Here is a 25,220-nt window from a genome sequence, read left to right as displayed (position 1 = left end):
TATTATTTGTCTGTGATTTTCATTTCTTAAAAGTATTTTGTTTTTCAAGACTATTTTGTTTACAAATTTGTTTTAACCTCATTTAAATTCTTTCTCTGTCTCCTAGCAATATCTGCCTTTATAATATAATTTTTTTCCTTAGTCATGGTTACTATTTATTAATTTGGTGTACAAACAATTAACTTTATTGTTTTTCTTCATTATGTGTTTTTCTTTGTATATTTTTGTAGTTATAATATTAAAGACTGAGTAATTTTTAGAAACTTTTAACTATTTCTAATCTTTTAATGCACCATTTTAAATGCAAGTTCTAAACAGGTGTTGCAAGTTCTAAACAGGTGTTGCAAGTACTAACAGTAATCCTAAACATGTTATGCGAAGTTTTTTGACATTCCTGGACGTCTATATTTAAATGTTTTTTTTAAACAACCGAGCCATTTATTGACCTCATATAATTGTGTTTTGAATTTCAACTGTAACAAGCTTTACTCAGCAACTGTAACAAGTAAAGTTCCAGAGGCTTATCATTTTCTACAGAGAAAAACAGTCAGAGATGTTATCTGAACACGCATTCATAGTTATGGGGAAATATATATGGGCAATTCCGCAAGAAAGAGGAAAAATAAAAAGCAAAAAAATTATGACTAAACTCCATAACTTTTTGTTTTAACTATTTAAAAACATTTTTAAGCAAAAAAGTTATTTAAAAAAATCATTTTTATATACCATAGCATGGTTTTAAAGTTGTAAAGGTTGTATAAACATGTTTCAAAGCTTATTTGCAGTCCTGTTATGTAGCGTCAAAAATTGTATCATATATCCATAATTGAGAACTTTGATGTTATAGTGCATTTTTTTAAACATAATATACATGGTTGTTAATAATCATTTATACTTTTTTCCTAACATGCATTGTTTTATTTGTCGTTTTTAAGCATTGGATTTTTTGTTTCCACCTCACGACAAAAAAAACATAAAAATGCTTGTAAAACTTCAAGTAAAAACTATGAAACTCAGCAAATAATAACATCAATATGTGCTAAATACACACACCAGATAATTTTTTTTTACTATGCCGTTTGCTACATTAAGTCTGACAAAGTTGTTTTGTTCAGAAATGGTAAAAAGTAAGTGTTATGACCGTCACGCTATGTGGAGGTAATTTTTGAAAAAAGTTGAAGACTTTAATGCTGTAACTTTTACATACTAAATTATATGATAGTATTTCACATTTCTGGAAAGTTTCAAGTCATTTCCATTTTTGGTTCATTTTTAAAAGCTTAAAGAGTGTCAAATGTTACGACCACCGTTCTCACAGAATTGCCCATATATATATATTGACAGCAGTTTATAAAAAATTTATATTTTTGATTTTAGAGGAACTGTGCTATTAGGGTAAAGTGGAACAGGTTTGAGTTGAAGTTAGACAAGCGTGTAAATAATAAAATATTAACTATAATTATAAGTAACTATTAAAATCATAATTTTATCAAAATATTCATAAGACATCTGCAATGTAATTACAAAAAAGTTTTTTTGTAGAAATGGAAGATCAATTAAGTTTCTTTGTCCCACTGGACCACTCAAAAAGTTTTTTTTTGGGAGTAACTTTTAAAAATTGTGGTTTTTACCACTTGCAGGTAGAAGGGGGAAGAAATCTCATTGTTTATATTCTGTAACAATCTGTAACCCTACAGCTAACAGCAAAATACCACTTATAATCCAAATTGTTGAACGCTATCTGTTACTGGGAGAATTCATCAAAGGGAGACAAAAATGCATAAAGCAAATGTAGAAAGAAGTAACATGTTTATTGCAAAAGTAATTAAATTTTCTAATTTAATTACTTTTGCAATAAACATGTAAGTTCTGCAGTGAGGACAAAAGATTGTATCATCTTCAATATAAAAGCATAGGAAAGGTCGGGTATACAACTGGGAAGGCAGTATTTCAAAAACCTCCCATCCATCAAAAAAAAAGTAAAATGTCATTGAAGCCTTCTTCAACAACAGTAATGGCAACAGCAACAACTTCAACTTCTGAATCTGAGTCTAATGCAGAATATCAAAAGTCTAAAGATTCAGAAGAACATTCCACAAGCACCAAAAATAACTACAGTAAAACCTAAACTGCAACCAATTTAGTAATATCTTTAAAGTTATCAACCAGTAAAGCAGCAATCATTTCTCAACAGTTATCTAAAGGTGGGATTGACATTCAGACATGTTCACAGTCTGGTACATTCAGTTCAACTATTAAGAAGCTGTCGAGCTTAAAGAAGAAATGAAGAAAACACTACATTTAGAATGCTAGTAACTGCACTTTAATGGTTAACATATTAGTCACCAAAAAATATCAAGTGTTAGCGTTGAATAACAAACAAAGAGAAGTTAAGTTACAAGCACTAGATCTACGATACAGAAAAGCAGAAACTGTTGCTAAAAGTATATCAGCTATTCTTGATGAATACAATTTAGGAAGAATAAATAGATGATTGTAGTAGACGCTGCAAATGGACCTATTAAAAGAAAGAATGGGATTGGCGGTTCATTACGAAGACACTTTACTAAAAAGAAACCAGAAGAACTGCAATTCATTGGTTGTGGGAAAACATCAAGTTTTTGGCGTAGTAATGAACAAAGAACTTAGAGGAAACAAAATGTCGCCCAATATCGAATATCTGTTTATCACGAAACTTGTAAAGCACTACAAATAGCTCATTAAGAATTTCAAGAATGTTTAAGAAGTGATTACTGAAACAGCAGGGTGGCGTTATAATATGAAATTTCTATTTTATTTAACTTAGGTATTCCATTTTTTTGAAGAACCTGGAGTATTTCCTAAAGTGAATTTTCAGAAAATACTTAAATTAAATAATGCAAGATGGAATTCCCAACCAACACTAGCTCTTTTGACATAAGTAAGATACACACACACACACACACATACACACACACACATATATATATATATATATATATATATATATATATATATATATATATATATATATATATATATATATATATATATATATATATATATAAGTAATCAACCATACCTGATGACGCTGATCACGATAAATCAGCGAAATATCGAAATAATTATATATTATTAAAAAATATATATATATTTAAAGAAAAGTTTATACGCAGCCGTATTTATTGAACTCTACCCATATTTTAACGTATAACAAGAAAATGACTTTCAAAGATTATATATATAAGTATCTTACATTATGGAATAAGACTAATGCCTTTCAAAATTTTTTTGTTTGATTTAAAAACTTCTGAAAATCCAATCAAATAGATTCAACTAACTCAATACACAAAGTAATTAATATACATGACATGAAACTAGGATCTAACTTTCTGTATTTATGGTTGATTACTAACTTTACTAAAAGATAGGCGTATTCCAAAAATATTTATTGATACAAACAACTTATTTTCCAGTAATTACAATCATTTATATTTATATTTTACCCAAAAAAAATTTATTAATGAATATTTAACTTTCTTCAGGTTAACACAATGTATAAAAATTTATCTATTGTTAAGTATTTGTCCACTTATTTTTTATTTTAAGTAGTTTTTTTTCTATTTAATTTTTTATTTTACTTAGTTGTTTAACTAAAGCAAGTAAAATATTTGCTTTCATCTTTTTCCCACTTTTTTGTGTGTTTAATTTAGTTTTTATTTTAAAAAAAAAAAAATTGATTTTTTTGTTTCTTTTTATTTTAAAAAATTTTTCAAATCGCTAAGAATAAAACAATTTATAATAACGTATGTAGTGCACAATCATACAGTTATACTGAAAATCATATAAAAATATCTACAAATAAACTTACAGTATTAAAGTTATACCACAACCCTTTAGGAAAGTAAGCATTTACAGAAGTAACACCCTGTAAAAAAAAAGTTGTTCAGTTGATAAAAACAACATAACATATGTCAAATTTTTTCAGAAGAATATAATGAATGAATATTTTATATTTTATCTCTGCCTCTTAAATACAACCACTGCACCCATATCAGATATATCTCATTATTGAAGAATATTATCATATGTATGTATGTATGTAAGTATGTATGTATGTATGTATGTATGTATGTATGTATGTATGTATGTATGTATGTATTTATGTATGTATGTATGTATGTATGTATGTATGTATGTATGTATGTATGTATGTATGTATGTATGTATGTATGTATGTATGTATGTATATTTACAAACATCTATTGCAGTTTTAAAAATAGATGAATAAAACAACAGTAAAAATGCCAGCTAGTGCTCAGGTCACTACTAAGTGCTATCTATTATTCGTGACACTACTGTACTTCATCACCAATCTCCAAAACAGGTTTAATCATAAATCAAAGTCATTAGAGCAAATCAAATCAAACAGGATACAAAAGTTGAAGTTACTGAATTTAAAATTTAAAACATTGAATAAAAATTATTTTTTACTATGAATGATGGATAAACAAAAAGGTTATCTTTTAAATAACTTTAATTAAAACTTCTATAACTACGGAATCTTTTCAGATAAAATTGAATTGACAAAACATTTCTGAACTTAATCAGAATTTGAAAAAATGACAGATTTTACAAGAAATTAGTAATAATAATTGTTACTACATCTTTAAATTTTTTTTTTTGGAGTAATGCAATCAGAACAATGTTGGTAAGATTTTTAGAAATTTAAAATTTAATTATTCTAAAATTTATTTACATTTTTAACATGTATGGAATTGTCATTTTGGTCATTATTAAGTAGCAAAAGATATTTCGAAAATTTTATAACCAAATAAAGATCAATTATTGGTTATTACTTGAAGATAATTACTTGAAATCTGAAAAAAAAAGTAAAATGATTTAAAGAGAATCTCTTCATAATTTTTTCATTTCTTTCAGTACTTATCTCTTAAATAGAATTGGTAATATAAAACACTGAAAGAAATTATTTGATGTTAATTCCAGCAATGAAAAATATTGATCTGAATTAATAAAAATGTTAATATGTAATATTAACTCTTTTTTTATTAGTAACTTTAAATATTTTTTTCTTTTCATTTTTAAAAATTATTATTTTAAGTTACAACAGTTTTTACAACAACTTTAAGTTTTAAAATGATTTTTAATATTTTGGAATAAAACTTGAGGTTGTTTTAAAAGAATTTTGAGATTTTAAAATCTTAAAAGTTTAAATACCAAAATTTGGTATTTAAATTTTGATAAACACCAAAAATTCAAATGTGATTATCTAACCTGCTCTAAAACAGGACTTATTAGCAATCCATTGCCCCACATAAACTGTTTGTCAATTTCAATACAGTTAACATCCTTTGGAAATCTAGATAAGTATAAAAATTTTTTTTTATTTAGCCCCATAAAATAATCAACAGTTATAAAAAAAATTATATTAATTAATAATTATTATAAATTTACTAATATATAAAAAAAATTATTTAATATATAAAATAAATATTCACTCTGAAAACAATGCCCTGGCTACAGGCGTGCCATTAACATGAGCTTCAAAAAACAAAGTATATAGATATGGAAGTAGTCTGTATCTAGTATTTAATGCATTACGCGATGAAACAATTAACATTTGACCAAAAGCAGCAGGATCTTGGTCCTAAATAAAAAGATGAACGATTTGTTAAACAAGTTTTGATCTAAATACTTAAAAAATTTAAAAAATAAACTTACAATAGAGTTTATATCATTATGGTTTCTTGAAAAAGGATAAAATGCTCCAAGCTGCATCCATCTGCTGCAAAGTTCCTCTGTGGTATCACCACTAAACCCACAAATATCAGCTCCAACAAGAGGTATACCAAACAGATTGAAGTTAATAATACCTGAAAAAATAAAAAAACTTATACAAATGATAAAGATTTTTTTTTCAAACTTGAATAATTTCAATGATGAATATCTATACTTAGTTACCAGTAGACCCATCAGAAACAAATAGTAAAAAGCATCAATCTAAAAGCTACTTGTATTTAGATAATATTACATCAGCAGTGTAATATTATTTGCAAATATTAGGTCAGCAGACCTAATATTTGTTCCTTCCATATTTTAATCCAATACTCAAAATAAGGTATAAAAACAACATAAGCTTTTAAAGTGTATTATTGGTTTAAGTTTGAATTCTACCTGATGCATATAATGCGTAACATTTTGACTTTATCTTAAGTTGTAACTGGTGCATAGAATTTGTAATTTTTTGGTTTCAATTTTTCATGGTGCACATAACTTAACATTGCATTATAAAAAGATGAGCAAGCGAGAAAATTATGATAAAATGGGCAAACAAGCAAATCATGAAAAGATAAGCAAAAAAAAAAAGCTTAATGACAACTCAGTTTAAAGTGTCTATAAAGTAAATAAAAAAATCTTTTTAGAAAAATCTTTAAGAAAAGGTTGTTGGAAAAGAAAAAAGAAACTTTTAATAGTTAGGTGGTTTCAAAAAAAATTTATTAACTTTCAGAAAAAAAACTTTGCACATTTTAATTTAACTTGTACAAAACTTGAATTTACAACAAAGTTTTTTTTGTAGTTTTGGACCTAAAGCAACTTACAAACCAAAACAATGAAGAACTCAAAGTTAGCCAAAAGTTTTTTTCTTTTTATTTCTAATATATGAGTCAGCTGCACATTTCCCAAACTTTAAAAAAATAAAAATTATATAGTTTTTTTTAAAGCAGTGCTGTGAGATCATTGCAGAAAGTTAACATTTTTTACTTGCACAAAGGTCTTTTTAAAGTTAAGACAAGTGTTTAATTTTAATTTGAAACTTTCAGAAAAAGGTTACCTCAGATTAAAACAATGTCACTGGATATACAAGAAAATTATTAAATATGTCAATCCAAAATCAATATCATGAGTGAGCCAATTGTGATGTCAAAATAACATCAATGTAATGAAGTTGAAATGACATTTTTATAAAGACATTAGAAAGACATTTAAACAACGTTGTTATGTCAACATTAAAAGATGGGATATATATAAGCTCCATAAACACATAAGACCTATATTTGGACCTATATATTGGACCTGCTCTAGCTGCTAAGTTGAGACACTCTCCTGTTGTCATAAGATTAGATCTTTTTTTCTTCTTTATTCAAATACTAACATGGTGATTGCTCAAGCAAGCTTCTATCTAAAACAAGACTAAATCTCTCGTAACTTTTTATTCAGCAAAGTCCTATCCTTTTACTGTAAACTATTATTTCTTGCTCAAAAAACTTTCAATCATCTAGTAGTTTTTTTTTCTTCTTAACTCTGAGGAATTTCTCCCCTTTGACTTTGAGGAATCTCTCTTGTCTTTATGCTTTCCTGAAAGTAGTTTTAATACAAAGTTTTTTCTTCTGTCAACTGCTTCTTTTGCTTTTAAACTCTCTTTTTTGATTTTTGTTAATAACATATAATAATATTTTTTTTTTAGTGTGAAAAAAAAGCTTTAGGTTTGTTTTTTTAATTTTAATTGTAAAAAAAAGTAATATGTAGAACTTGATTAAAAGCAATTTTTTAACCTTGCTTGAAAGCAAGGTTAAAAAATTGCCTATATTTTAATAATAAGTAATTTATTTTACAATTGCATTGGTTAAGCCTGTAACAAGAGTGAAATAGATTGAAATTCTCATCAATTTTAAAATTTTTTTACATTTATTAATTTATTTTTGACTTTTTTAATACAATTTACAAAGCTTGAAACAAAAAACTGAAAATACCCAAATAAACTAATGGGCATTTTGGATAAATAGGTGGCAATTTCCTCTATTCCTTTTAAAAAAATTCTCAATGATATCAAAGGGTTCAGACAATATTTATATTTCTACAAATATTTCCTTTAAAAATACTCTCATTGTAGTGTTGTCGCGGTACTGAAGTTTCAATATTCGGTACAAATTTCTATCAAAATACTTGGTACTCTGTACCAAGTTCAGTGCCTAAATGAAGGAAGAATTATACTGACCACAAAGCAAACTGTAAGCGTGCATAGTGTACCACATCATAAATTCGTATTTTTAGCAAAAACTTGTATTTTTTGTATTTCTTTTGTATTCTGTTTCTAAAAACTTTCTGATTAAAGTATATAAAAATATTTTCTGATGCTCGCTTCAATTTATAGACTCAATAATTCTTTAAAATTCTTTTTAAATTTTTTCAGTTTATTTTTCTTTTGTTGTATGTAAATTGCATTACCAAATTTTTTGCTATTTTATAAAAAAAATGAAATGAAAAATTATTTTTTGAAAACTACTTACCTCCTCCCTATCAGAGGTGGCTAGGAATTTCTAAAACATTTCAAATTAGGCTTTAAATGATGGTAATGGTGCTATCAAAAAAAATATGAAGTGGTTTTTTTAAAAAGTTCAGTTCTAATTTTAGGGCCAATGATTTGTAAAATTGAATTAATTTTAAAAAAAAAGTCTGTAGATTAGTTGCTGAAATTAAACGCCTATGCGTTGGAATCATCGATTTATCTTTAGATACTATAGTTTCAAGAAAAAAAAAGTTCAATTTATGTTTGAAAAAGGAAAAAAGTGAGTCAACCAGTTATAACTCAATCACTTAGAATTGGTTATTAGCATTTAGATGTCAGCGTCTTATTGGAGTCCTAAATTGTCAGTTATGCTAAATTAATTGGGTCAGGAAAACAATATAAGACAGGTCATAGAGAGCATTTAAAATCATCTTAGAAAAACAAATTTTATGCATGTAATTATTTTTATATTATTTTATACAAACAGTATCATTATTGACAATTTTCGCGCAGAAGAGTACTTGAACTAAATTGCAAGTCACTCTTTTTTTATACTTTATTACATCCTTAATTTACGCTTTATTACGCTTTACTTATAGATGGTAATTCTGAAAAATATCTGTATAAAGTACAGGTTTCATTAATAGCACAATTGTACTAATAAAAATGCTCATACTAATGTTAGCACTGATATACTCGGTACTTTAAAAGAATTTTACTGTAACTACTTTTTATTAAAAAACCGTGTTGGTACCAAAGTACCGAGTACCGTGACAACACCATCTCATTGTTCAATATAATTTTATATTGAACAATGAGAGGCAAAATTCATAGCTATAGGAAGTATTCTTCCTATAGCTCATCTACCCTCTATTCACCCATTCATCCTAGCTTTTTAAAAATAATTACTTTGTACCTGCAATTGATCTGTAAAGATCTTTCCATGTACTATGATTATCACCAAGCCAGTGCCCAGCATGGCTACCAGTTCCTGCATATGTTGATCGAGAAATGACTAAAGAGCGTTTACCCAAAATTTGCTGAAGTGCGCTGAAAATTCAAATATAACCTTAAGCATCAGATAAATAACAAGAAATATATTATGTGTTAAAAATCAACAGATAATTTTTAAAACTGACTTCATGGTTACATTTGCTTCAGAATGACCATACAAACTATGTAGATTGTAGTGAATTCCAATGTGTTGCTGTGCACTCATACATAACGTTTTCTGAGATAATCTATCACCAATGACAGCAGGAGTATATGGTGGATTTTCATAAGAATTTTGAGGGCAACCTTGTGCTGAACCATCTTTGAAGCTTGATGGTTCATTCATATCCTTAAATAAGAATGAGTTTGCTTCAAACTTGAATAACATTTTTTTTTACTATTTGACCTCATAGAGTTCACTTAATGTCATACACAACCAAAATATAATAATTAAATAAACTGTAATTCAAGTTTGATAAAACTTCAAAGTAAAAAAAAATATATTATATATAAACAAGTAAATTATGACATTTTTAAACCAGAAAACAATATAAAACCAATTTTGTACACAGGTAAAAAAACTAAAATTTCTATAAGATTATGTTATTAATTATAGAACTGTTAAAAACTACAAAAATCAAAGATAATAATGGTTGAACTAACTAAAAGTAATTTGACATTTCAAAGAAAAGACTTAAATATTTTTTAGTAAGAAAAGACAAAGGCCCACTTTTGAAAATATTTTTTTATAAATACTAAAATCAGTTGAAACTGATTTTAGTATTTATAGTGTCAATATTCAAAGAATAACTTTAAAATCAGAGAATTTAAACTTAAATTTTAAGTCAAATAGAGGTAACTTTGTTTATCCAAAACTTTTAAATTTTTGTCTAGTACCAAAGGTGCTTCAAATTACTTTACTATTTCAAGGTTCATCAGAAATTTAAGATAAATTTTATCATTAAAAATATGAAAAAATTAAATAAGAAAAAAAAAATTAATCATTATTATTTAAAATAACATTTAAAATAGTATTAATAATAAATATTACAAAATACACAAAGCACAAAAATAAAATATTAAATATTTCACTTACAATCCACAAGCCATCAAAGCTAATCTTTTTGTGAAAAGAACTTATCAGATCTGTCCAATAACTAGATACATTTGGATTGAAAAAATCTGGAAACACTGTAGATCCTGGCCAAACCTCTCCAATAATATTTTCACCTTTTTCATTTTTAACAAAGATATTCTTTTGAATTCCTATATCATATGGAGGATATCCAGTCTGTTGATTACTAATAGCAGGGTCCTAAATTTCAAAACATATGAACTTTTTTCATATATTCATCTATATTTATCTCCCTAAAGTACAAGGAGCCATGGTAGGCTATTTGCATTTTTAAATTTTTCTGTTAATTTTTTTTTTCAATCATTTTTATATCCCTATAACTTCAACTCTATAACTTCAAAACATAAAAGTCAACAAAAAAGTCCCCTTGTAAAGAAAAATAACTTGTAAAGAAAAGTAAGTTAAGCCCAATACTTCTAAGAGGTCTGAACTTCTGGCCTTTTCCAAAGCGAGCACTCTATCATTCATCTTATCTATTAATAACTTGAACTTTATTTTATAAAACTAATTCTGTTAAGATAAAAATATTTCACCAAAATATTTATATTATAATAAAATAAAAAGTAATTATTCTTTATACTAGCATTTTAATTTCCACAGCACAATAAACAAATCTCTGATGTATATATATATATACGTACATATAAATAATATGCAATATATAGAATATATACAAATATATAGAATCTAAAATCTTCAAACTGAAAATAATTAAAAACTTTAAAAGTTCTTTATTTAAAAAAAGGAAATAAAGGAAATAAAAATCTGATTCGTCTAACTACCGTCCCATAAGTCCTCTTCCTATCATAAGCAAGGTTTTTGAATCTTTAATTAACAAACACTTAATTTCTCATCTTGAATCTAATAACTTACTTTCTGACCATCAATATGGATTTCGATCTTCTCGTTCTACAGCTGATTTGCTAACAGTAATAACTGATAGGTTTTATCGTGCATTAGATAAAGGTGGAGAAGTTAAGGCCATTGCTCTTGACATTTCAAAAGCTTTTGATAAAGTTTGGCATGCTGGTCTTCTCCATAAGCTTTCTTCTTATGGTGTATCCAGCAACATCTTTAAGATTATTTAATCCTTCCTTTCCAATTGTAGTATAAAAGTTGTCCTTGATGGACAGCACTCTTCTTCTTATTCTGTAACTTCAGGGATTCCTCAAGGTTCTATCCTTGGCCTTATACTCTTTTTAATTTACATAAACGATCTTCCAGATATTCTCACATCTAAGGTGGCATTGTTTGCTGATGATACTGCCATTTATTCTTGTCGGGATAAGAAACCAACACCCTCTGATGGCTTGGAGGGGGCATTTGAGCTTGAAAAGGATCTCACTTCTGCTACAGCATGGGGCTCACAGTGGCTGATGAACTTCAATACAGATAAAACTCAATTTTTTTCAGCCAATCGTTATCGCAATAATTTAGATCTTCCTATATTTATGAACGGTGATCTATTCTTCATCTTTTAGGATTAACTCTTACTTCCAATCTTTCTTGGAAACCATATATCAAATCAGTTGCAAAATTAGCATCTGCTAAGGTTGCATCTCTTTATCGAGCTTGTCACTTTCTTACTTTGGATTCTATTCTCTATCTCTATAAATCTCAAATCTGGCCTTGTATGGAATACTGTTGCCATATCTGGGGCGGTGCTTCTAATGATGCCCTTTCTCTTTTAGACAGGGTGCAAAAACGTATTGTAAACATAGTTGGACCTGCTCTTGCAGCCAACCTCCCACCATTATCACATTGTTGTAATGTTGCTTCTCTTTCTCTTTTCTACAAATACTATAATGGACACTGCTCTAAAGAGCTAGCGTCTCTTGTGCCATCTACTAAAATTCATTCTCGTGTTACTCGTTATTCAATTAAGTCTCATCCTTTTTCTATGACTGTTCCTAAGTGCTCCAAAAACGCTTATTTGTCTAGTTTTTTTCCTCGAACATCAGTTCTTTGGAATTCGCTTCCTTCATCTTGCTTTCCTGATTCATATAATTTGCAATCCTTTAAGTCGTCTGTCAATCGTTATCTTGCTCTACAATCTTCATCTTTTCTCTTTCAGTAACTTCCAACTTTAATTAGTGGCTGCTTGCAACCTTGTTGGAAGTGAAGATTTAAAAAAAAAAAATTTAAATTAAGTTAAAATCTAATTGTATTTTAAATAAGTTTTGTCATTTTGATTCATAACGCTTAAAAATTCATTGCAGTGTTTTTATTAGCATCTTTTTTTATTTTTGAGAGTGCTCAACAAAGAAAGTGAAACTTAAAACAGTTAATGAAACAAATTGAATAGTAGTATGTAAGTTTCCAGACAGAATTTCTTAGAAATACCAAGACTGGCAGTAACCCTGAATCAGTAGGAGAACACATAAAGCATCCCTTATAAGTAGGAACATTCTATTTATCTGCAACAATTTAAAAGTTTTCTATATATCAAGTGGTATATAATGTAATCTCAAAAGTATTGCTCAAGTCTGATTGAAAAATACAAACAAAAAATTATATCAAATCAGTGGGAGAAAACATAACGGCAGCTGGATAGCTTATATGTTTAGAGCGTCAAACCAAAAGTTAAAACCTGGACTGTTGTACAATACAGGTTCAAATCCTGCCACCGCCAACTCAGCGTTTGAGTAGTACCTTTAGACATAAAAATTTTGGTCAATAATGGACACTACTTTTGATTAGTCTTAATAACTATTTCTTATTTCTAACAATATCTTCAGATATAACATTGTATATAAAAATTTGCATAAGAATTCTAATAAATAAATAAATAAAAAATAAGACAACTTATGACACAACCCTCTGTGAAAGAGATGTGTCTTTTATAAAACTGCAACAGTTCATTTTAAGTCAATTCAACTTAACTTTTCTAGAAACCAATTACCTTGAAATGTTTTCATGAAATAATATTAGTAATATCAATTCGAAAATTTACTTAGAAAAAATCTAATTTCTTAACAAATCCCATAAATTTTATAATAATTTGATAGTTTATTTGACCCAATAATTATAAATGCAGAAATTCTTACCAACATCAGTACATAGTGCAATCCTTGTTCATGAAGCGAACCAACAAAGTCATTAAGACCACTAAAATTTTCTCCTATTGTAAAATCTAAATATTTATCCATGTAATCGATATCGTTCCATTGAACATCTTGTGGAATATAATTGGCTGCCATTCTATCTCTAACTTTTTTTGTATTATCAACATTGTTGTATCCCCAACGACACAAATGAAATCCTAGCGACCAATATGGTGGCATTGTAGGACGACCAACAACCTTAGTAAAAAGTAATTAAAAATTTGTACTGAACTTTTTTAGGAGGTTCTTATCAGGTGCTAGTCACAAAAGACTAGTCAAGAAGCACTGACCACTAAAAAATGGTCAAAAAACTTTGCAAAAGAAAAAAAAACTAGGAACATTATATTTAAAAAATGATGGAAAAGTAATAGAGCTAAGATTAATAACAATGGTCTGATTACATAAAAAAGTAGTACAAGATTCAGTTATTTTTTCATTTGAAAAGAGTAACAGCGCAGTTAAAAAGGTAACAATGCAGTTAAGATTAGACAAGTATTAGAATGCAGTTAAGATTAGATGATGCAATTAAGATTAGACAGATAAGCTACTGATGGTAATGAAATTAACAATTAAAAAATAATATTAGGAGTAACTAAAAAGGTGTAGTTTTTGTGAAGGATGAGGTGTTGAAGTAGAAAATGGGTGTAGTTTTTGAGAAGGATGAAGTATTGAAGTTCAATGCAGTAGTTTTGTAGTAGTAGAGTACTTGCTTCATAAGCAAGAGGTTTCCAGTTCGATCCCCACCACGTCCCTGGTAGTACCACGCTCAACTTGTTTCTCCACACAGCGGTCTTGTTCGTCAAGGTTAGTGTTTTGGAGTTATAGAATTGAGAGAGGGTTATAACCACAATTAAGTAGCCTCCTCATCTATAGTGGCCTTCTCGGCCTTGGTGAGGTGAATAAACATGAAAAAATTTAAAAAAGCAGAAAATGGGCGTAGTTTTTGTGAATAAAGGATAATATTGAGGTAGAAAATAGGTGTAGTTTTTGTGAAGAATGAAGTATTGAAGTCGGAAATGAGTATAGTTTTTGTGAAGGATGAACTATTGAAGTAGAAAATAAGTGAAGCTTATGTGAAGGGTGAGGTATTGTAGTAGAAAATGGGTGTAGTTTTGGCGTAGACGTGAAAAAGGAAAGAGTTAAACCTCACTTTTTTTTTTTAAATAATGAAGAAAAAAAGTTTCTTGTATGCAGTTATAATATAAGAGTTTGTACAACAATAAATTAGTACGGATAGAATGATGGAAAGAGTTTCTGTATAAAAAATACTAAAGAAATTATGGTTATAGAATTTTTAGATGTAATGGGATTATATAATTGTAATACAAAAAAAAATTAAAAGAAAGTAAAAATAAAGCAAGAAAAAAATTAAACTTGGTGGTAGTGGTAAAATAGCAGAATGGAAATATAAAGAAGAATGGTAAAGAGCAAAGTTAAATTACCTAATATGGCTAAGATATCCAAGAGAAGGACTTCAAGTAGTCCAAGTTGTAGAGTCCAAGAATTGCAAAAATGTTTATCAATTTTGAATGCAAATCCTATTATGTTATTGGTAATGATAGACCTCAGGAAAAAGAGCTTCCTTTTTTCCAAATAGAGTGTAGTTTTAGAATTTATGGAATTCCAGAACTCCAGAATCCAGATCAAAATAGAGACTAAAAATTCTGATCCTAAAGTACTACTTTGGGGCACTTATTAATAAAGTTAGTGAACCTGCAAAATCAAAAAAGTCAAGAAAGGATAAAAGTCCTTTGGGAGTGGTAGCAGAGATGTTGAAAACTTTAAAGGATTTAGGTGTCAAATAAGTGTCATATCTTTGCAATACTTTTTCAGCACTTAGATCACAATATACCATTAAAATTAAATCCTAAATGACTGAAAGAAATAGGGGTAGTAAAAAATTATAAAAAGTTGGATTTACATTAGTAATATGAATTATAAAAAAGTTGCCTAATTGTGGAAAAATTAATGATGAAGATTTCTGATAAGAAATAGTGTGTTTAACAACATCCAACTTGGTTTACAACCAGGAAGGAGAGCTAAGATACAGTATTAAATGTAAAAAAATTTCAAATAAAATAGATAACAAAATACTAAAAAACCAAGATTCATTAAACAATAGTGTACTAACTAAATATTTTCCAAAAAAAGTAATGGCCATCATAGCCATTACCTTTTTTGTATAAAAGTTTCATAAAAACCACATAAAAAAAGGTTTAATCATGATTCAGTGCTCAACCTCTGTTCAAGAAACTGAAACATCTGATAAGTTTAATGTCAAAAAAATTGATATTTCAGAATATTTAAGTGTTAGAAATATGGAACGAAATCTAAAAAGCTTAAGGGGCTCAGAGTTACAAATACAAAATTAAGATTCACAGAAAAGATTTGATTTAAAAGAAAGAAATATATTATGAACTTTGCCTTAAAAAATTAAATTAATTAAAAATTAAACTGAAAAATAAGTTTAATTAAAAAAAAAATTAAACCAAGTTTAAATTACATCAGTATATTGTGAAACAACATCATTTGTCGTAGGTCCAAGAAAAAAGTAAAAGTCTAAAATTCCTCCGATGGTTCGATAGGTAATTGCTGGAGTAGGTTGTAGTATAATGTCTAAAAATTAAACTATGTTTAGAAATAAAAAATTATTCTGTCGGAAAAAAAAATAAAGAAAAACAAGTACACTTCCATACCCATTGCATTACTGTTTTTGAGAAATACTCCATTTGCCCAACCACTTTTTTCTATGTTTATATAAAAAGGGTGAACTCCATATAGATTTACTCCACCCTAATAAATTTAAAAATAAGTAAACTCTTTTAAGTAATCTAAAAAAACTTGTACACTTTAAGCATTAGTATTGCATCATAAAGTCTTTCTTATTATTTATAAGACTCTTTATCAAGAAATATTCAAAATACAAATATTTCTGAGTTTCTTAATTAATTTGTATATACAAAATATGGCTAACGGGTGATGCGGAAGTTATCGGACAAATCCTAATTTCATTATTTGAGCATAATAATTGGTTTTTGTGGTTTTATGCGTAGGCATAAACGTTCTATAAAATATAAACTTTATTATTTGAAACACAATTATTTAAAATGAGGTTAAATGCAGCTGAACGAGAATCTTTTCGAAAGTGACTAAAAATGTTTTTTGTAAATAAACCTAATATAAAAAAAAAAATCGTAAATCATTTTGAAAAGGAAGGATTTGCTCGAAGTACAATATATGATAACCTAAAAAGACTTAAAACTGTTCAATCGTTTTCTGATAGAAAGCACCCTGGTCGTCCGACACCCTGGACTAGAGAAAAGAAAGCCGAATTAACGAGACTTGTCAACAATCGAAAAAGGGTCAGTCAGAGAAAAATAGGTATTAAATTCGGTGTAAATCAATCGACAATTGGTCATCAGTTAAAAAAAACTAATATTAAATATAGAAAACGTGAAAAGACTCCAAAATACACTATAGAACAACAAATAAAAGCAAAGAAAAGAAGCAGGAAACTAGTTAACCAACTCTATAACACAAAATCGCTTCTAGTCATCGATGACGAAAAATACTTTTGTTTTGCAGGGAAATTCTGGATACTACACAAACAACAAAAAGACATGCCCAGAAAGTGTTCGTTTTATAGGAAAAGAGAAATTTCCAAAAAAATTATTAATGTGGATAGCCATATCTGACCGCGGTATGTCCAAGCCATTGTTTCGCACTTCCAAGGCTGTAGCGATCAGTTCATCAATCTATATTAATGAATGTTTAGAAAAACGACTTCTTCCATTTATTCAGAAGTATCATGGAGACTTTAACTATTTATTTTGGCCAGATTTAGCAAGTTCTCATTATTCTAAAGATTCTCTAAATTGGATGGACCAATATGTCTATTACGTTGATAAAGAATCCAATCCCCCAAATGTGCCTCAAGCACGACCAATTGAAAATTTTTGGGGACATTTGGCACAGAAGGTTTACGAGGGAGATTGGCAAGCTTCAACAGAGCAAGTTTTGATTGATCGCATTAAACTAAAACTACAAGAAATTGATTTAAACTTTTTACAGTCGCATGTGAAGGCGTCAGAGCAAAATTGAGATCAATTGCAAATGGTGGTGTTTTTTTATATAAAAAATAATATATTTTTATTAAAAGATAAATGCTTTATTTAAAAAAAAAATAATATTAGTTTGATTTTTTATTTATAAATAAGTTATTGACGTTTTTATTTTGTCCGATAACTTCCGCATCACCCGTTATGGTTATATATGACTATATTTTATACTATATATGATATATATACTATATATGACTATACTTTATACTATATATATATATATATATATATATATATATATATATATATATATATATATATATATATATATATATATATATATATATATATATATATATATATATATATATATATATATATATATATATATATATATATATATATATATATATATATATATATATATAGTATATATGACTATATATGTAAAACAAGTTTTAAATGTTAAACATATTTAAAATAAATCTGTTAAAAACTTTTTTTTTTTTGTTAAGTTATTAACACTTGGAAAAAACAAATTTCATTAAATAAAAATGTGTGCTAAATTTTGTTTTTTTTTTGTTTTATCTTTTATTGTTTCTTTGTAGATTTTTTTTAAACAAACATTAAACTATAAAATAGTCACTATATGTACTAAAAAAAACTTTATCATTATATATAAACTTTATCATTATATATAAACTTTATCATTATATATAAACTTTTTCATTATATTTAAACTTTATCCTTATATATAAACTTTTTCATTATATTTAAACTTTATCCTTATGTATAAATTTAGATTTTTATAAAGAAATGTTCTAATTATTGATTTAGAATGCTTTTTTTTATATATGATTAAAAAGGCAATTTTTTCAACTTTATCCTAATCAAGTGCAAATCAAATCAATCCAATTGCTTCCTGGTTAATGCAGGTGTGCCAAACAGGTTTTATAATTTTCATCCAAGTGTTGGAATATTCATGCAGATGCTATTTGTTTAAGCAGTTACTATAACATTCTGCAGTATCTGTAGTTGCATTAAAGAGATTAAATAAAAACAGAATATTTAATAATATTTAATAAAGATAAAAGGAATATTTATTGTTAACATGAAAATAAAAATGAAACTATATACCTCAGGAGTATCAATGTCTCTTGAAAATAAAGTCAGCATATTCCAATTTGTTTTCAACTTTAATCCTAGTACATGTTCTCCCAAACCATAGATATTTTCAGAAGGAAGTAGCGAAGAAATTTGAATAAACTGATCAGAGAATATAAATCCACCCACACTTGAATCAAAACTAAGCGGTAAAAAGAAGCTTAAGTTTTCCTTTCACTTCAGTTCAAAATTCAAGATATTTATTTTCTAATCTTTAAATTTATTGTTGTAAAACATTTACATTCATATATTTTAACTTTTTCAATATTTATCATTTCAAATAACTTTTTTTGCTACTGGAATAGCAACAAACTAATAAACTTGGTCAAAAGCTCCATCAAAAAGTTGTACATCTAATCTGCTAGAAATTTATGATTTTGTTTACAAACTATTTAAATTTAAAGTCAACAATAATTTTGTTTAGCAAAAAAATTGACAAAATTTCTCATAAAAAATATTTGATAGACAAAATTTTGATAAAGTTGATTGATACTTTTCTATCCAATGGTAAATAAAAAATGAATTAGAACTTGCCTAATAATGTTTTAAATATCACAAAATCTTATGTTAATGGTATAAAGTTTATTCATATAAAGTTGTCATGATGTCACAAAAATGTTGAGTATAATAAGTGAATTAAACTTATGTTCTTAAGTCAAAGAATTTCAATAAACATTTTGAGAACTTTAGAAGTAAATCAAACTTTTAAAACTCTGATTAAACATATTTTAATTGATCTAAAAGGTACAATAGACAAAGAAAAATGTTTATGAAAAAAGTTTATCCATGAAAGTCAAAAAACTAATTTAGAATAATTTTAAGTAAAAAACTTTCTGACAAAGAAAACATTCCACCTTTTTTATAAAAGTTAAGCAAATACTACTCTTAAAAAAATTGATTGATTTGAATTGAGTTTCAAATTAGTCAACTAACCTCTGAAAGATGCAGGGCAGTTCTGCCAAGATATATATTCATCCATACTTAAATTTAAGATTAAAAAAACTATAAATAAACCTGAAGTTTACTTCTTAGTAGCATTTCTATTGAAGCTGCTTTAGTTGTTAGTTATTCCTGCACAAACATACATGAAAAGTTTTTTTGATTTTTTAAGGGGCTGTTGTAGTCCTGTAGAGTTTCTGTGCAACCAAGAATAAAATACTATACAGCTAAAACTTTATACATAAATGTGCATATTGAACGTAAATGTATGATAATTCATCCAAAAAAAAGCCTCATCATTTGGAGCAGCAGATGGTGCACTTTTGGGCCTAATTAAAAAAGGGTAAAGATACTTTATGTATCAAAGCTCCACTATTAATTATGAATCTGACAAATTTTGCTTTTATTTTATCTACTTTGCATCAAGTCTATTTAGATTATCAAGTTTTTTCATAAATTCATTTTTAAATAACGAGGTGTAGTAGTCAACTCTTAACTAAAATATCGTTTAACCATGTCATCTCTGCAGCAAGTCTTGTGAACAGAATGGTTAGTTTTACATGTATAAAGCTGCCTTCCTTAAGTTTTTTCACATTATGCAATTCATAATAAGATAAAACTGAAGGAAAAAACAAACCAAATCTGCTTGACCTTTTGACTCAGCAAAGAACACGTGGTTACCATAATGATATTTTAATTTCTTTTAAAGCCATTTGATTGAATATATGTTTTTCATTATTTCCATTAAGTTGGTACATCTTCTCATGAAGCTCATTCAATGTTCACAACATCTTCTCATGAAGCACAATGTGCACAACTAACTATCTGCATAACTCTTCTAACCAATTACAAATTTTTTTAATGTTTCTTACATAGATCAAGGGGTCTTGCTTTTATATTTTCAGATGGCACAGGCTAAACTTTGACATATGCATTATGGTAGACTGTATCTACCATGACAAGTTCAATGCAACTTTCTAGATTTCCAAACACTATTTTTCCCACACATAAAGTTGTTACTTTAAAAACAGGGCTTTTTTTATTGCCATCATTTTTTCCAAAAACAATCTTTTTTCCAGTGAAAAGAGTTCAAAATAGAAGATGATACCAAAGATTGTAATAATTTAGGTCGTTTTTGTGTGCAGAGTTTTATGGTCTACAAACATTGTTCTGCAGCTTTAATAAACTAATATATTTGCATCTAAAAAATCCAGAATACCGACTTTTGAAGAATACATAACTTTGGAGTAATTGTTACCAGAAGGAAGTTATAACCACCATGAATATGTTAACTAAAACCATGATTGTAACTGTTATATTAATAGATTAATAAATGTACCATTAAAGATTTGAATTTAATTTGATACTAAAGTTTTTTGTTAGGAGTAAATCAAATTCAAAATAAGTAAAATAAATTGCCAAATAATGTTTTTTATTGTTTCTTTGAAAATTTAGGTGTGACAGTTTTTACACAATAAGCATAAAATACTAAAACCATCTTAGTTTTTAACTTGAAATTAAAAACTATTTAAATGTTTAATAAAAATAAAACCCTTTACAACATGCATGATAAGTAGCATATAATATCACATACTTTAATTCCCATGGATACTGCAAAATTCATTGAATCTATAGAACGTTGCGTTAAAGTAATAACTATATCTTATTAAATTTTTATTTTCAATCCAGTTTTTAGTATTGAAATTCTTTCAAAAATAAATATAACATAATTAAACTAATTAAATATTAATTTAAAAACAAAATGAATATATAAAAACTCCAGGTTGCAATAAAATGAAACAACCATAATAATAGTTAAAAACAAATTTGGTATTTCTTTAGGATGTTTTGATACGCTTATGATTAAAGACAATTACGATCAGATAAACTAATAAAACAAGTAAAAAAAATTCAAATAATGACAGTGTTAATTATGATGTTAGTGGTGATGAGCTCAGATAAATAATTTTAAAATAAATTTGGGCAAATTTTTTTTTAAATATATTTTTAATTTTTACAAACTTAAGCACTTAGATCATACTGAATATGAACCAGCATTAAATTATCTTTCAAATAATATATAAAAATATATTTTTGAAAAAAAAAATTTGACCATAAAAATTATTACCCCTTTCTAATTAGGCCTGAAAGCACACTTTGTGATACTTCAATTAATGGGGCTTTTTTTGGTTAAGCATTTTATTTTTATGTTCACTAGAGCAAAGTTTGAGTTTTATAGTTTTTTATTTTAGGCTGGGTTCTAGGTTGGGGTGATTTTTTTAGTTAATCCAGCAGACTAAAACAAATGTTTATGCTGATAAAAAATAGTCTCTATAAGCAACTATTTTTTTATTTGTGCACAATATTTTAAACAAAAAGTACATGCATCAACAGATAATACCCACAGCCAAACATACATGTATTAGTTTTGGTTAGGATGGGGTCAAGGTTATGATTATATTTTTTGTTACTTTTACATTTCTTTAAATAATTAACTTGGTATATAAATAAAAGTTTAAAATATTACTTGCAATGTTAAAAAAATGTTTACATACATTGTTTCATTGTTTGATACCCTTGTAACTTTAAAACCAAATAACTCATTTGTGTATGTCACTAAATATTTTGGAAAAAGTGCTTTTGAAGTTACATCAGGTACAGGTATCGGTACTTCATATCGCTTCTCAGTTGGATCAAAAATCTAGTTAAAACAAGAGATAAATAATAAAAAACTATAACATGTATTAAAATAATGATGATGATGATGATGATGATGATGATGATGATGATGATGATGATGATGATGATGATGATGATAATGATGATAATGACAATGATGATAAAAGAAGGAATAATAATTATAATGAATAAAAATTAATAATATAAAAAATAAAAATAAAAAAAATAATAAATAAGAGGAACAAATATAATAAGATTAATTATAGTATTAGGAATAAAAATTATTATACAAATTCCTATAATACTAATTCCTATAATACAAATTCTTATAATAAAAATTCCTATAATACAAAATTTTATAATTCCTATTATACAAATGCCTAAAAATTATTCATAATTTTTTTAATTTTTTAACAGCTTAAAGGGAAAAAGTATTTATGTCAAAATATGGAAATTACTTAAAAAATATTTTTAAACAGTTAAACTGATAAATACACTTGTTTAATTGTCTTTTTAAACACATGTTGATTAATTATAAAACATTTTTAAATTTAATGAAAAGTAAACAGTAATATTCCTTTTAACTTTCACAGCTTCAACTACTGTTTAAATTATTAGACTCAAAAAATTAAATTTCTAGATTTTATTAGTTTTTAGGGATTATTGCTGTTTACTTTGTGTTGTTTATGTGTAATTTAACTTCCTGTCATTCATTTAAGAACTACTCTTCTTTTTCTCAAGATGACTAGAATAAGTTAAACTTTCTATTTGTTCTCTCCATACACTTAAATAAATATTTTATTTTATTATCACAAGTTTTCAAAAGACATATTTGCACTAATATCTTACCCTGATTGATTTTATTAATATTTAAAATATTGTTAATCACTACTATTGATTGCTTTATTAGGCTTGTACTCAGCATTGAATCTACCTTTGAGACAAAATAAGATTCGTGTGCAGCAGACCAGGAGAACAACACAAGCTAGAATGCATTGTAGATACTGTAAAGCAACCAGCATCCATAATGGTTTGGTCATGCATATCAACATATGCTTTTCTTCACATTGCTATTTCTACTACCAATGTCTCAGTTATTGAATAAAAAAATTTAGTTCTAAATTCGCCATTAGGAGAAAAATTTAAGCTTGAGTCTATGCTATCTTAAGTTTAGTCTGAAAAATGAATGCCCTTTCTTTTACATTGTGTAAATATTTTGTATTCAGAGGCTATTAGTTTCCTTGCCACAGTTTCAAGTTCATCAATATTTCCATGTACCTTGAAAATGTAATATCAAGCTATCATATAATTTTAAAATGACACATAATTTGATTCAAGTCTCCTGTAATGTTTTTGACAATGTCAATATTAGAAGCAAATTCTTCTCAATTACACACATCAAAGTAGTTTCTAAAAGGTTTAAATTTTTATTTAAGCGTCATGCTTAATGAATAGTTGTAGGTGGTGTACATTCAATTTCAGTATAACAATGTCTTACAATCCTTGACAAATTTCAAAGTAGTTGAAAAGTAGAACATTAATGAGAATAAATAGAGCATCTTGTGCAGACTGTCTTGTATCAGTTAAACGTTTTATAACTTTAATATTCCATTTCATGTTTTTTAACAGTTCAGTCCACTTTTCTGGTAATGGGGGAAAAAGACATAAACTGAAAATTGCTCAACCACAATTCCATATGCTACTACGTAACGAATCATGATTATCAACTAATCAATATGAGTTATATCAGGCGTTAAATTAATAATAAGCCCACAAAGATTAGCAGCTTTGAATTCAGATATTATATGGTTAGTAACTTTGGATTCCAATATATCAATAAATTTTTCACATGTACAAGAAGACAGATACGACACATTACCTTTCCTGGATTTTCATATTTTTTTTCAAATATGTTCCTTGAGAAATGATTCCGATTCAGCTAAAAGATTAACACAACCATAAAAATTTCCAACGTACGTTTGAAACGTACGTTTCAATCAGAATACGTACATATTCACATAATCATTGGTACCAAACAGTATCGGTATATAACTAAAGTTAATATTTACATATCTTGAGCCTTCATAATGTGCTCGAATGGAGGAACGGATAGATTTAATTATCAATATTTGATTAATATTATCGTTAATGCTTTCGCCTTCAAAATTTTGCAAAGGATCGAGAATAGTCTGTGTAACTGATGGAACCACGCGTTTTTAAAAAAAAACCCACACGAAAAGTTAAAAGTTGAATTTTAGTCTAATAATTTGAGCGCTGTTTCCGAGAAAAAGTCAGCGATTTCCCGGTAAAATTGTTCATATGGTAGGATTTACACGCATTAAACTAATTTTGTTTTGGGATGCTTATAATACGCATTATACTTCTGTAAAAACAATTTCTTATTTAACACTTCTGTAAAAACAATTTTTTTTTCAACTTTGTTTCGCCATTACACAAAAAAATATATAAATAAATTTCAGTTTTATGTTAATGTTTATGGAAAGTGCATCATCTTTTTTACTGTACTCAATTACGCCTGCTTTTTTGCTGTACTCAATTATAAAATTAAAATTACATTATAAAAGCAAATATCCGCCATCTTTAAAATAAAACGTTTATTTCTGTTAACAGCAGTGGTACTTAAACCAACTCAAATCTTTTTTAATTGACCGGGAAAAATCTTTTATCTAAAAGTCTTTCGATTGACATAATAAAATGGAAAAGTTTTAGGGTTTTTACCCATGAATGTATTGTTGGGTAAAAGTTATAAAATGTATATTGAGGAATATTATAAATATTTATAATACTTTTCATCTGATCTCCTTTTGGATCCTACACTATCCACAAAATAGTTTCTT

General features: G+C 27.0%; 1 protein-coding gene across 2 annotated transcripts in view; it reads right to left on the bottom strand.

The window, feature by feature from the left end:
* LOC100200677 (lysosomal alpha-glucosidase) overlaps nucleotides 1–25,220 on the bottom strand; it is a 36,498-nt gene that overhangs the window by 5,529 nt on the left and 5,749 nt on the right. The window contains exons 1-13 of one of the 2 annotated variants that reach the window (XM_065790699.1): nucleotides 23,212–24,623; nucleotides 22,239–22,384; nucleotides 18,718–18,886; nucleotides 16,216–16,312; nucleotides 16,023–16,135; nucleotides 13,463–13,717; nucleotides 10,377–10,595; nucleotides 9,427–9,629; nucleotides 9,204–9,337; nucleotides 5,722–5,873; nucleotides 5,499–5,647; nucleotides 5,275–5,359; nucleotides 3,851–3,907 (exon numbers count right to left, since the gene is read on the bottom strand). In XM_065790699.1, the coding sequence (XP_065646771.1) occupies nucleotides 3,851–3,907; nucleotides 5,275–5,359; nucleotides 5,499–5,647; nucleotides 5,722–5,873; nucleotides 9,204–9,337; nucleotides 9,427–9,629; nucleotides 10,377–10,595; nucleotides 13,463–13,717; nucleotides 16,023–16,135; nucleotides 16,216–16,312; nucleotides 18,718–18,756 (1,503 nt within the window). In that variant the 5' untranslated portion in view covers nucleotides 18,757–18,886; nucleotides 22,239–22,384; nucleotides 23,212–24,623. Of the gene's footprint in view, nucleotides 1–3,850; nucleotides 3,908–5,274; nucleotides 5,360–5,498; nucleotides 5,648–5,721; nucleotides 5,874–9,203; nucleotides 9,338–9,426; nucleotides 9,630–10,376; nucleotides 10,596–13,462; nucleotides 13,718–16,022; nucleotides 16,136–16,215; nucleotides 16,313–18,717; nucleotides 18,887–22,238; nucleotides 22,385–23,211; nucleotides 24,624–25,220 lie in introns of those variants that run through there. The other variant, XM_065790698.1, reaches the window with a different exon arrangement.

The sequence above is a fragment of the Hydra vulgaris genome, chromosome 02 (genome assembly GCF_038396675.1).
Source record: "Hydra vulgaris chromosome 02, alternate assembly HydraT2T_AEP".
In the NCBI taxonomy this organism is placed as follows: domain Eukaryota; kingdom Metazoa; phylum Cnidaria; class Hydrozoa; order Anthoathecata; family Hydridae; genus Hydra; species Hydra vulgaris.
This window is presented reverse-complemented; position numbering and strand designations above follow the sequence as displayed.